The sequence below is a fragment of the Peromyscus eremicus genome, chromosome 23, assembly GCF_949786415.1.
Source record: "Peromyscus eremicus chromosome 23, PerEre_H2_v1, whole genome shotgun sequence".
NCBI lineage: Eukaryota > Metazoa > Chordata > Mammalia > Rodentia > Cricetidae > Peromyscus > Peromyscus eremicus.
The window spans coordinates 42,189,530-42,202,884 of record NC_081438.1 but is presented as its reverse complement, the minus strand read 5'-3'; the positions used below and the strand labels follow the sequence as shown (position 1 = coordinate 42,202,884).

At 51.8% G+C, this 13,355-nt stretch overlaps 2 protein-coding genes across 7 annotated transcripts in view; both read right to left on the bottom strand.

The window, feature by feature from the left end:
* The window catches only part of Pnpla6 (patatin like phospholipase domain containing 6), a 30,128-nt gene extending 25,252 nt beyond the window's left edge, over window positions 1–4,876 (bottom strand). For 2 of the 6 annotated variants that reach the window (XM_059248887.1, XM_059248886.1), the window contains exons 1-3: window positions 3,519–3,835; window positions 3,289–3,371; window positions 3,036–3,133 (exon numbers count right to left, since the gene is read on the bottom strand). In XM_059248887.1, coding sequence (XP_059104870.1) covers window positions 3,036–3,133; window positions 3,289–3,371; window positions 3,519–3,729 — 392 coding nt within the window. In that variant the 5' untranslated portion in view covers window positions 3,730–3,835. Of the gene's footprint in view, window positions 1–3,035; window positions 3,134–3,288; window positions 3,372–3,518; window positions 3,836–3,934; window positions 4,004–4,119; window positions 4,180–4,312 lie in introns of those variants that run through there. The other 4 variants (XM_059248890.1, XM_059248888.1, XM_059248889.1 and 1 more) reach the window with 4 other exon arrangements.
* A 553-nt stretch (window positions 4,877–5,429) lies between these two features.
* The window catches only part of Mcoln1 (mucolipin TRP cation channel 1), a 13,822-nt gene continuing 5,896 nt past the window's right edge, over window positions 5,430–13,355 (bottom strand). The window contains exons 3-14 of the mRNA XM_059249517.1: window positions 12,815–12,982; window positions 12,565–12,730; window positions 11,860–11,968; window positions 11,506–11,602; window positions 11,219–11,318; window positions 10,041–10,147; window positions 9,779–9,928; window positions 9,441–9,542; window positions 8,552–8,674; window positions 7,800–8,015; window positions 5,748–5,878; window positions 5,430–5,652 (exon numbers count right to left, since the gene is read on the bottom strand). Coding sequence (XP_059105500.1) covers window positions 5,616–5,652; window positions 5,748–5,878; window positions 7,800–8,015; window positions 8,552–8,674; window positions 9,441–9,542; window positions 9,779–9,928; window positions 10,041–10,147; window positions 11,219–11,318; window positions 11,506–11,602; window positions 11,860–11,968; window positions 12,565–12,730; window positions 12,815–12,982 — 1,506 coding nt within the window. The 3' untranslated portion in view covers window positions 5,430–5,615. The remainder of the gene's footprint in view (window positions 5,653–5,747; window positions 5,879–7,799; window positions 8,016–8,551; window positions 8,675–9,440; window positions 9,543–9,778; window positions 9,929–10,040; window positions 10,148–11,218; window positions 11,319–11,505; window positions 11,603–11,859; window positions 11,969–12,564; window positions 12,731–12,814; window positions 12,983–13,355) is intronic.

Here is a 13,355-nt window from a genome sequence, read left to right as displayed (position 1 = left end):
GGCCAGCCTGGTTTACAGAGCGAGATCCAGAACAGGCTCCAAAGCTACACAGAGAAACATTGTCTCGAAACACACACACACACACACACACACACACACACACACACACACACTCACACGAAAGAAAGAAAGAAAGAAAGAAAGAAAGAAAGAAAGAAAGAAAGAAAGGCAGAAAAGGCAAAGAGAAGATAAGGAAAGGAAAAAGAATGAGAAAAATAAAAGACCCACGAGAGAGCCTCCTCTTAGGTCTTAATGAATGAACCTCTGTAGCTTTTCTGATGGCAACAGATGCCTGAGCTAGCCCTCCTCCAGTGCTGAGAGCCTGAGCTAGCCCTCCTCCAGTGTTGAGAATACAGTTACAGCAGTTCTGCTAAGAACTTGGGGAAAACTCCTGTGAATCACAGTGGCTGTGGGACAAGCCCCTTGACTAGCATGAGAGTCTTGGGATAGACCCTCTCATATGAGCTAAATTCTGTGATATGGAGAAACCCAGATAGACCTCTTTGTTTTGTTGGTAGTTTTAGACAGTGTCTCATCTAGCTCAAGCTGGCTCCAAACTTGGCTAATAGTCAACGCTGACCTTGAACTCTCAATGCCTCCTGAGTATAGAGACAGCAGGTGTGCGCCACAGCATGCCAGGCTTGGATAGAATTCTTCTATGAAGGAGATCTGAAGCCTTTCCCAGGCTCACAGTTCTGAGATAATCGTCCTGAACTCACAAAGACATCAGGGAAGTGTCTTACCATTATGTGGTTACCACAGACAATTCATGGTGCAGAAATACTAGAGATACACTTTGGCTTGTGTGTGTGTGTGTGTGTAAAGACAACCTCAGCTGTTGCTCCTCAGATGCTATCCACCTTATTTGTTTGAGACAGGGTCTCTCAGTGGTGTGGAGCTCACCAAGTAGGCTGTGCTGGCCAGTCAGCGAGACCCAGGGATTCGCTTGTGTCCACTTCCCCAGTGTGGAGACGACAACGGAGCTACCATGCCCAGCCCCCCACAAGGCAAGTCCTCTACCAACATGAGCCGCCTCCCCAGCCTGATCATAACAAACCAGAAACAAACAGCCCTTCTACCCAATCATAGAAAGCTCTGTAATTCCATGGTTTATCACTGAGTTCAAGGATGGCCCCTGGTGTTAAATACACCCTTGAGAAAGACCCTCAGGTGGACCTCCTGGTGCAAGAAGATCCCAGAACCATCTCTTCGTTTACAGAGATCCCTGAAAGAGCCTTCTCAAAGACACCGACAAACTCCAGAGATAACCTTCCCATGTTTGTTTTTTCTTTCCTTCCTTCCTTTCCTTCCTTCCTTCCTTTGCTTTTTCAAGACAGGGTTTTTCTGTGTAACAGCCTTATCTGTCCTGGAACTCGCTCTGTAGACCAGGCTAGCCTCAAACTCATAGAGCTCTGCCTGCCTCTGCCTTCCAAGTGCTCAAATAAAGGTGTGCGCCACCACCATCCAGCTCCGTCCTATTTCTAATGCAAAGGAATTATTTTCTTAAAAATGTTAACTTATATTTGTTTGTTTATTTGTGTCTGTGTAGGCTAGAGGACAGACAGCTTGCAGAAGTCAGTTCTCTCCTTCCCCAATATGGGTTCCAGGGGTGGACCTTATGACTTCAGACTCAGCAGCAAGTGCCTTTACCCACTGTGCCATCGCACTGGCCCACACAGGAAGAAGGCAAACATGATGGGCACAGGCCTGTCATTTCCAGGTACTCAGGAGGCTGAGACAGAAGGATCACACGTTCAAGACCTGCCTGGGCTACGGAGAAAATTCAAGGCTAATCTGGATAACCTAGCAACACCTTGTCTCAAAAAAAGAGTATAGGGCTTGAGTGTGGCTCACTGGTAGAAATGCTTGCCTTGCATGGCCAAGTTTCTGAGTCTGATATTGTGTACAAAGTAAATTAAATAAGCTCAATAAAACAGATAAGAAGTGCCAGCAAGATGGCTCGTGGGTAAAGGCACTTTCTGCCAAGCCTGACAACCTGAGCTCAATCCTGGGATTCACATGGTGGAAGGAGAAAAACAAGTGCCATACACATGCTATGACATGTGCACCTACACATTAAACACATGAATAGTAAATAAATAAATTTTAAGTCAAGTAGGGGCTAGGGATATAGCTCAGTGGCAGAATGCTTGCTGCAAAAATGAATGAATGAATGAATGAATGAATGAGGATGTGGCTCAGTTGGTAGACTGCACAAAATTCTTTGAGCTTAATTCTCTGGACCATATTAAGCCAGGCATGGTGACACACAGCTATAATCCCATCACAAAGGAGAACCATGAGTCAATGCTAGTCTTGACTATATAGAAAGTTCCAGGCCAGCTTGGACTAAATGAGACCTTTTCTCAAAAAACAAAACAAACCCAAGCAAACAACAACAACAACACTAACAACACACACACACACACACACACACACACACACACACACACACACACACACACAGATAGCTCCCAGGGGAACAACACAGAAACTCAAGAGAGATGCTCTCCTGTATGGATAGAGTGATGCCCCTGGAGAAGCATCAAACAGCCCCCTAGCTAGCCATGAAAACATCTGAGATAACTGCAATAAGTCACTTTGAATAAACTCTCCAATATGCGAGACACCAGGTGTAGACACCTAAATATACGGCAGACAGGCTTCAGGGGCAGGCGAACGTCACTGAAACAAGCCTCAAGCCACAGGCTGGCCCACACCAAGCCAAGTGAGAGCCCTGAGATGTCCCTCTGATGTGGAAAGATTTCCAAGACAGTCCATATTTTTTGTTTTGTTTTGTTTTTTCGAGACAGGGTTTGTCTGTGTAGTTTTGGTGCCTGTCCTGGAACTCATTTGGTAGCCCAGGCTGGCCTCGAACTCACAGAGATCCGCCTGGCTCTGCCTCCCGAGTGCTGGGATTAAAGGCGTGCGCCACCACCGCCCGGCTGCCAGTCCATGTGTTTAAATAACTCTGAGGTACAGGTGTGAGTTGACCCCTGCCCAGCACACGGTACGATACCCAGTGCCAGCCTTACTTCTTGGCAATGTTAAGCATCTTCAGCTTCTTCTTCATGCGGGGCCGGGAAGTGGTGGAGACCGATGTGTCCACCAGGGAAGAAGTGGACTGTGATACCTGGGAGAATTAAGAATGTGAGGTCAGTTGGAGAAAGAGGAAGGGCAGGTCCAAGGGGACCTTAATAAAGGCAGAGGTGTCCACTGGTAAGTGTAAATAGGAAAAGGGCCAGGCTTCTGTGGCCCGCCAGGCCAGCAGGAGGTCCTGGAACTCACCTTCCGCATAATCTTCCGGCCATAGAAAAGCACTTTGTCCCGCTTCCGGAACCGATACCGGGGGCCCTCCGGGGCTGGAGTTTCTGGGGATAGGTGGGAGAGAAGGGAGGGGGCTTTGAGCTCCGCGCAGGCTCCAGCAAATCCGCACCCCTGCCACCTGGGCTCTCCGGGTATTGCAGCTCCCCCTCCATCCCTACTGCCTTCCCCCAGAGGGGCCCTTCAATCCTCACTCTGCACCCGCAGCCTCCGCACCACCAAGAGGATCAGCACAGCGGTGACCAGCACCGCCACTCCGGCCCCGATCATCACGCCCAGCACCTGAGGGACGAACGGCACAGGCTGGGCACCGCATATCCGTCTCGCCAAGCCCTCCTCCAGGGCCTTTCGAATCACCTCGGCCCCGGAGGAGGTCGTATTCAGTTCATGACTCGGTGTGCCCATCTGCAGAATGGGTTAATGCCGGTTCCCTTCCCACCCGCGACGCGGGGGGAGCGACGGACTCTCCCCTGAGTCTGGGTGTCCTGCGATGCATGCCGGGAAACGTAGTTTCGCCTGCACATACATCGTTCTCGAAGAGAGAATCGCGCGGCGCACAGCAAAGCCCACTGGGAGTTGTAGTCCGGTGTACAAATTCCCCAACCCTTACCATTCCGGTTTGCAGTGGGGCCTCCATTGGTTGTTTCGGACTAGGTAGCAGGTCCGATAGCCTGCAGTCCTGGAAATCGAGGAGCAGAAGGGACCAGAGCAAGACGTCAATCAAGCCTACCCAGCCCCGACCACAGGCTCTGCCCCCCGCCCCATCTCTTCTCACAAGCCACGCCCCCTAGATACCTTTGGCCTGGGTGACTTCTCCATTCGCCGGGGTTGGGGTGGGAGCAGTTAGAGGGGGTGCTGCTGGACAGAGGGATGGGGCAAATTGACCTCCCAGCCCGCATCTAGGGGTGAGACCAGCCCCCAGCTCCTTGTCTGACCCCCTTCACTTATACATAAGACCGACCAGACTCCCCAGCACACTCATCTGCACCTAATGGCCGATGGGCAGCAGTCCTGGCACTCACATCAACAGCTCCCCGGCAGGTGCCCTTAGGCCATGGTCTCTTCTGAAAGTGGTTCCTTCCTCAGCCTTGGCTCTTCGTAGGATCTGACCAGTCTTGACTAACCAACCCTCAGGCTGGATGCTCTCCCTACCCCGGGTAAAGACTTTATGTTCCACTCCAGGAACAACTGGACTCTGGGCTCCTGCCCCAAGCCTGCCCCATCGAGGAATCTGGGAGCTGGGTCACGGAGCAACACTGCCCCGAACTCTTGGAAAGGGGGCCCTAAGGCCCTCGGGGTGGGATGAGCTCCCAAAGTGTTACAGGTTTAAGCTTGCAGGTTTAACTGTCAGGAAACAGGAGAGTTACGGTGCGGAGCATCCCTGGGATTAGTGGAATGATGCTGGAGGTGTAACCAGGGACGCCGGAATTGGGGGAGGGTAAGAGGGGCGGCGCATTGGAAAGTTACTGAGATATTCGGAGGTACACATAACTGCTAACGAAAAGTCTAGGTGTTGGGAGGACACCTGAGCTTCCCGGAAGATACCGAGGGAAGACGGAACGCTACTGGGACTCTTCTGGGACGCTGGGGATCTTTTTGATACCTTAGACTATTAATTGGAATTTAGAGGTATCACAGAGCCCTGAGATGTTACCTGGAAAATTGTTAGACTGACTACTCCCCTGCCGTACTCCAGGACGCACCTGGCTACCTAAGTGGAAACACTGGGGCAAGGAATTCAGGCATGGGGGTGGGGTGGGAGCATCGGAAAGTCGGGACCTACCCGGAATCAGAGGACAAATCGATCCGGGATAAAGCTGAAGCTCGCTAACGGTCCTCGAAGGGACACCCTGGCTCAGTCGATGGAAACTCGGATCACCCAGGAGTTGCATCCAGTGTCCACCCAGCGTTGGCCAACACCCCTAGTTTTCCGTCCGCTGCCGCAGCGGCACCTTTAAATTATTCCACTGCAGGGCCCGCCCCAGCTCCGCCTCCCGCCATGCTTGGAAGGTCGCCCTGCGCCAGCCATGCCTAGTGTGGCAGCCTCTTAAAGGAGCTGACAACTCGTGGTGAAAGCGCTGCCCCTCCCGCCACAAATTAGATCATCACGTTTATGTTCCCTTTTATTTAACAGCCACCCTACATGCCCTCCCTTCCCCAGTGTCCGATTCGACCAGCCCAAGCCCTCACAAGGCCTGTCAGAAGCAGATCTTTAAAAGCAAGTTCTGAAAATAAATAAGCTGGGGTGCCAGGAGTACAGGGGATAAGGTCTAGGGGCAATCATCTTGGAATCAGTTCACCAGCAGCGAATGGTCCTCCGGGGAGTCCCTGGAAGAGAAGAGAAGTGGGAAGAAGGGGCATCGGATCTCTCTGTCACACACCCTAGGCTGTAAGAATCCACAACCCAGATGTGGGGCACCAACCTCCCACAGCAGCAGAGCAGGCTGCAAGCAGAGCCACTTCCTCGACGGAACTTGCCAGACGTGGGACTATCCTGGCATTGTTCGATGTAGGCCTGGAGCTCACTCTTCTCTGTGCCAGTACCTCCCGGGTGCTGGGGAGAGATGATCCCCCAAAACCCAGATGAAAGTTGGTCCTGACCTCCAAGCTCTGCAGGTGCAGTCAACTGCGTGTGTATTCCACTGTTTCTCTGATGTGACTACCTGGGGTCTCACTTCTGGACTTTGTGGCTTGCTTCACCGTAGAAACCTTTCCCATCCCTGGATGTGGCCACGGGTCTCAGGTTTATTGGTTTAGTTAGTGCCCTGTGCCGCAGGCCAGGAACCTAGACTGGGTATTTAGCAATCTATCTCTGGAGTTGGAACAAGATAACTCACAGCTGTGGATGGAAGGCCTGAACTCCCACATTCAAGGGTGCTGTATGCGTGTGATATCTGAGTGCTCCAGCAAGACTCAAGGTGGCTGTTTGGGGCCTGGGTGACAGTAATATACCTGTGGGATGGCTATAGATCATCCACGTGGGAAAGAGTGCACACATCTGCTACCTACCAGTGACACAGAATGAGGCACGGTCCCAGGAAAATCTTCCTCCCATGACTTCCTGGGCCACCACTATTTCCAAGCCCTTTCTGGCTACCAAGTCTTTGGATCTTCCTCTCTACAAGCATCCTCTCCCTTGGGCTCCCATCTCCCAATCTAGAATTCTTAGGAGACAAGGGGAATGTTCTAAGCAGCCACCTAGCCACATTGGCTTTTGGATACTTATGTGTATTTGCTTTGTTTGGGTATGTGTGTCTAGCTACTGTGTCTTCCGGGGTGCTAGGAGAAAGTAGTTTTCCTGCAGGCTGTGGGAGGCTGAATGGGAGAAGGACAAGAGTACTCTGTGGGGTGGCGGGAGATTCACTCAGCAAACCTATCCTAAGGAGTGTGGGGCGCACTGGGTGTCAAGTGGTCACCGTTCACCTAGTGCTAGCACGGAAATGAGTAGTGCATGGACAGGTATAAAGGGAGCGTGGAAGGTTGCAGAAGGACCCTGATGTGGTTGGGTATTAGGAATATGAGTAGTGCATGGACAGGTATAAAGGAAGCGTGGAAGGATGCAGAAGGACCTGATGTGGTTGGGTATTAGGGTAGGCCTGGAAAAGCTTCTCAGCTGGAGAGGTGACTGCACAGCATTCGGGAAGCCCTGGGTGCCATGCCTAGCACCACATACACTCGATGTGTGGCAAGCATCTACCTATAAAGGCCCAGCACTCAGGTGGTGGAAGCAGGACAGAAGTTCAAGGTCATCCTCCAAGGAAAGATCTTAACAGGCCTGCGAGATGGCTCAGAGGGTAAATGAAAATGCCTCCACCAAACTTGATGACTCCACATGGTGGAAGGAGAGAACTGACTTCCACAAAGCCGATCTCCAAACACACTGTGCTGTGCACAACCCCCTCCTACCTCCAAATAAGTAAATGGTTAAAAAAGATCATATGGGAGAAGGAGAAGGCCAGTGAGATGGCTCAGCAGGTAGAGGCACTGGAGTTCAGGTCTATGACCCATGTGGTGAAAGGAGAGAACCAGTTCCGGCAGGTTGTTCTCTGACCTTCACACATGTAACAAGATGTGTGTGTGTACGTAGGTGTGTGTGCACACACACACACAGAGGAGAGAGAGACAGAGACAGAAAGAGACAGAGAGACAGAGAAAGACAGACAGAGAGTAAATAAAATACACTTTTTTGTCCCCCAGCAGGAGACAGGAACCTGTCCTTTCCCGCCCATTCAGCTGAATGCAGCTGTGATGTGTCCTAGGCTTCTCTTTCAGAATGACCCCAACAACTCCAACTAACCCCAAACCCAGTTCCAGCCCGCTCTCTCCTTGGACTTCACAAAGCTTCTGAGTCTTCCCTGCTTCACCTACTGTGACCCCAGGACAACTCTGTGAAGCCTTGGAACTCAGGGCTGAAAATGTTCAGGGGAGGTGAGAGGGAAAAACAGATTCCCAGGAGGAGGGTAGAGGTGGCCGACCTTGATGGTGTCGTAGGCGCCCGTGATGAGTGCGATGAAGAGACTCAGCACCATGTAGATGAAGAGGCTGATGAAGGAGTAGAGGTAGAGCTGGGAGAAGAGCCACACCAAGCTACTGCGGCCCTGCTGGGCCTGCATGGCTGCGAACGTCACAAACATGTCGTCCCCGTTGATGAGCGAGAACAGACACTCAGAAACCATGGACAGCGAGCGGAACTGCAGGCAGTGAGGTAGGCAAAGAGGATAGGTGTGGCTGGGGGGTGACCAGACTCACCAGGGATCAGAGGGCAGAATGATGGGCAGCTGGGCCCACCTGAGGGTCCTCGTCAATGCCAAGGTCATGGGGTTAACAGATGTGGCTGAATATGATGGCACATACCTTTAACCCCAGAACTCTGGAGGCATGCATGTCTGTGAGTTTGAGGAGAGCCTGGCTAGCCTGGTTTATATGGTGAGCTCCAGGACAGTCATGGCTATACTAAGTAACTTTTTAGAAATGACAGTAAAGGCTGACCTCTGGCTTCCACATACATGTGCACAGTACATGTACACACGCACTCACACGTACTCACATATTTACTTACACAAATGAGAAAACAAAACCTACAAGTCTGTAGGTGTGGTACCAGAGGTCAAGGTGGGTCTTTCAGGTCATCGGGTCAACAACTAAGAGACCAGAGGCTGGGCGGGGGGTGGGAGCCTGGGGCCCTTTGATGGCAGTTCACAAACACAGCGCCCCCAGTAGCCCATACCTTCACGTGGTAGGGTCCCAGGACAATCCAGCCACAGAAGCAATAGCCCAGGTAGATGACAGCCACACAGCAACAGAAACGCATGACACTGGGCAGTGCCACCCTCAGTGTGGCAATCAGGATCTGCAGAGGGCCAAGGGGACCACAGTGAAGGCAATGCTCACAACCCAGCTAGCTCTCAGACGGCAGGGAGGACCTCACCACTGTGGCCAGGAGGGCTGCTGAGAGTTTAGATAGGGCAGGACCCACCTGGGAGGAGCCTGGGACATACCACAGCTGGACTCAGCTGGATGGGCAAGTAGGGACAGGCTCCTGTGGTCCTGCCCGGGTACAAGGACGCGTGTGTCTGTGGTAGGTGGGTATAAGAAAGAGATTTGTGGTTTGGTAATGGAGCTCAGTTGTAGAGTGCCCAGTATGCATGGGGCCTTGAGTTTGATCCTTGGCACTACATAGAACCAAACATAATGGCATACAGCTGTCATTCCAGCACTTGGGAGGTGGAAAGCAGGAAGATCAGGAGTTCAAGGTTATCCTCAGCTATGTAGCAAGGCCAGCCTGGGTTACATGAGACCTTGTTTTAAAAAAAAAAAAAAAAAAGCCAGGCTGTGGTGGCACACGCCTTTAATCCCAGCACTCAGGAGTCAGAGGCAGGTGGATCTCTGAGAGTTCAAGGCCAGACTGGTCTACGGAGCAAGTTCCAGGACAGCCAGGGCTACACAGAGAAACCCTGTCTCAAAAAGTTTAAAAAAATAAAAAATACAGGAAGAAGAAGGAGGCTTGTGGTGGGTACAGATTGGCGAGGAACCAATGGCTGCTTTGTGTTCTTGGGCTTGTTTGGGAGGCTTGGGGCACATTCTACCCAGGGGTGGCTCAGGGGCAGGAGACTCACGTTGTACTTGTGGAAAAAAGTCAGGTAGCGGATGACACCAACCCAGACGAGCAGCGTGGAGGTACCCAAGAGGATGCTGCAGACGTCATAGCTTGCGAGGTTCTGTGGGCAAGAGTGAGGGATGAAGTGGGTGGTGGCACATGCTGGCAGGATTTGCTGAAGGAGGCAGGAGGATCATGAGTTCCAGGCCAGCCTGGGGTTATTGGCTGAGCAATTACCCACTACAGAGGGATCAACTCATATTCATACTCTACCTGGGGGGAAGGTGGCCCCCAAACAGGCAAAGGCCTGGAGACAGAGACAGGGCCCGGAGAGCAGGGCACTGGCAGGACTCATACCTTTGCCTCGATGCCGATCTTCATGACAGTCCCCGAGATGGTAAGCACATCACTGGTAACCAATAGGATGTACCAGCCATTAACGAACTCCAGCCGTTCCCACAAGCTGATTTCCCGACCCCGCCGCCGCCACATGAATGCAACAAACTCCTGTGGGAGGAGCCCAGGTGAGGGTCTGTCTAGAACCATTAGGCCATCACCCCCACCATGGCCCCAGGGCTGGTCAAGGCGGGCACCAGCGCTCGTGACACCAGGGGCTCACGTTCTGCAGCAGGAAGCCACGTAGCAGTGAGCGGGCACACAGCAAGAAAGACAGGGAGCAGGTGAGGATGACCACCACATCAAATAGAAGCCGGAAGCTGTTGTCTCCTGCAGGAAGGAAGGTGGGTCCCATCAAAACTCACATGGGGCCATAAGAGGTTGGTGCTAAGGGTTTGGCCAGGGAAGGAGTCCTGGGGGACAGGGTGAGGGGGTGAGGGTGAGGGTGTGTGTGTGTGTGTGTGTGTGTGTGTGTGTGTGTGTGTGTGTGTGTGTGTATGTGTATGGCTGGTTTATGGCTATCACACTTAAGGGTTCCCTAGCATGGAGAGTGTCAAAATCCCTGATGAACACTGGTATGGAGCACACTTTTTTTTGCAGTGTTAAGCCAAACACTCTACCACTAAAATACATTCCTACCCTGTTTTGTTTTGTTGTTTGTCTCAGAGACAGGATCTCATATCCCAGGCTGACCTCAAACTTACTATGTAGTCAAGGCTGGTCTTGAATTCAGCCTCCAGAGTACTGGGATTACAGGAAAACTAATTTTAAAGAATGCAAAGCATTGAGAATTGAACATAGGGCCTCATATCTGCTAGGAATTACTGTTAGTGAGCTACATGTCCAGCCCATTTTGTTTTGTTTTATTTTGAGATAGGGTCTTGAATAGCACAGGGTAACCTGGAATTTACTGTGTAGACAGGACAACCTTGAGCTTCTAATCCTGGTGCTGTGAGTATAGGAAAAAAAAAAATATATATATATATATTTGCAGTGCTGGGGACTAAACCTAAGGCCTTGAGCATGCTAGGCAACCATTGTACCACTGAGCTACATGCCCAGTCATCTTCTTTTGCTTTAAGATAAGGTCTTTAAATTGCTCAGGCTGCCTTTGAACTCACTCTGTAGCCCAGTAGCCCAGGCAGACTTTGAATTTGTTATCATCTTACATCATCCTCCTAAATAGTTGGGATTACAGACCTGGCTCCTTGTGACTGACTTGACTGGGCTCAGGACATTCCCAGGCAGGTCAAGGTGCCTGATCAACAATGGTCTGGGGTTCACAGGCAAGGCATGGAAGGTAAGGGGTCCTGGATAGAACTATAGGAGGCCCAGGAAATGCCTGGGAGAGTCAGGACTGTTCTTGGAGTGGTGGGGGCGTCTTAGGGTAGGATAGTTTACCATGTCTGGAGACACTGGGGTGTTTACACTCCTGGATGTGGGCCTGGGTCTCCAGGCGGATAGGGATTCGCCCACTGTGCGCTTTATTGTCAAACGTGATCTGAGGGGGTAAGAGCAGAGTAAGCCTGAGCAACCCCAAGCACCAACCCCCAGGTCCCACGACAGATGGTCCAGGTCCTAGTCTCCAGCCCATCACTCTCATACCACCTTGGGTGAATGCTCCTCGGATGCCCCTTACCCGGGCAGGGGGAGGAGCTTGGGAGTCCTGGGACCACCCGTTTGCTCACCTGAACACTGAAGGTGTAACAGTCTGGGATCTCATTGTTGATGAGGCTCTGCAGGTTAATTGTCTTCAGCTGGAAGTGGATGGTGACGTTGATCAGCCTATTGGGGGAGGCTTGGGTGAGAGGCAGGGGCCCGATGTCAGTCGCTCCTATCCTGTGCTGACTCTGCAGCTAGCAGAGCGAACAGCTTACTCAGCTACCCATCGGGTCACTGTGTGGTAGCCTCACCACCCCCCCCCAACTTCATGAAAGTGGCATCAGATCCAGACGTCTGGACCCTTGTCACTTTCACCCCCCCATCCTCAGCTGGACCTTTAAGCCCCTTCAGGAATCAGCCCCAAGAGGAAAGGGCAATACTTGTGGAATTTCAGTGTGAGGTTCTTGTAACTGGTGCTGCTATCCAAGAGATCCAAGTCCTCAATGGGGACGTCAGGGGGTCTGTCAGGAGGATCCACCTGGATACAGTCTGAAGACAGGTAGTCACGGAACGGTCTCAGGGAGCAGGGAGGCCCAGGCCTGTCTCCCACAGTCCCATCAGGGCTTCTTCACTGTATCAGCTCCCACTTTATGCTTTATTGCTTTTTTCCAGCACTAGGGATCAAGCCTAGAATTTGTGTGCTAGGCCAGAGTCCACCAAAGCTACACCTCCAGCCCTTCCCTTCACACTTAACCTCCTGCTGCCTCCACCCACACCAGGGTATGATCTACCTTATGCTCTACAGAGACCACAGCGTTCCACAGGCCCTCCAAAAGTTCAGGGAGTGGATGATACTCAAGACAATGCCTGGCTCTTCCTGTGGCATGTATTTCACTAAGCATGCTGCATATGTCAAATTACTCATGTTTATACAATCTGATCACACAGACAGACAACTGACAAGGTCAGGATTTTAGATCTTTTTTTCTTTTTCTCTATTTTCCTTTTTTCCACAGCCTTTAGCCCCTCACTGGGGGATATTAGGCGGGCTCTCTATTGCTGAGACATATCTCTAGGCTCTAGGTCAGGGTTTTAATCCTGGAAACCTAAACTCCCAAAAGTTAGGCCCTGCCCTGGCTACTCACCAGTGACTACCCTTGGGTCAATGTCAAAGGTGTCATTGGCTGGGTCCACGTGGCCACGGTGGTAGTACCGCTGGCAGAGAGCCAGAGCCGAGCCATTGGCCCAAGGACCGCCCCCACCACGGACATAGGCATACCGGCCCAGGGATACCTCAGGCAGTATCAGGTACTGTGGGTAGAGGAGAAGAGGGTCTGTCAGCCCCACCTGTTCTGTACAGTACTCCCCGAACCCTCTCACACCCGCTCACTATACCTGGTCCACAGCATAGAAGATGGCTTGGTAGAGCTGTTCCCGTGTGTAGGCAGCAAAGGTGTCATCAGCCCCATCAGAGTAGCCCAGCAGGAAGAGATGTCGGAAGGCAATGGTGTTCTCTTCCCGGAATGTCACCACCAGCTGGTTGCTGAGCCCAAAGAGAATGAGCTGCCAAGAAGGAGCCAGAGGTTGGCCCTGATAGTACAACTCAGCAGGCACAGGTAGAGGAAGAGGAAAAAGAGAATCCAGGAGATGTCTCCTGGGGTCAGACAAGGCCCTGCTGGTACTGCAGGGGGCAGCCTGTAATTTTTTTTTTTTTTTTGATTTTCCGAGACAGGGTTTCTCTGTGTAGCTTTGCACCTTTCCTGGAACTCACTTGGTAGTCCAGGCTGGCCTCGAACTCACAGAGATCCGCCTGGCTCTGCCTCCTGAGTGCTGGGATTAAAGGCGTGCGCCACCACCGCCCAGCTGGCAGCCTGTAATTTGTTACTCAGTCAAACACAACCTTGACCGCTGATCTTCCTGCCTCCACCTCCCAACT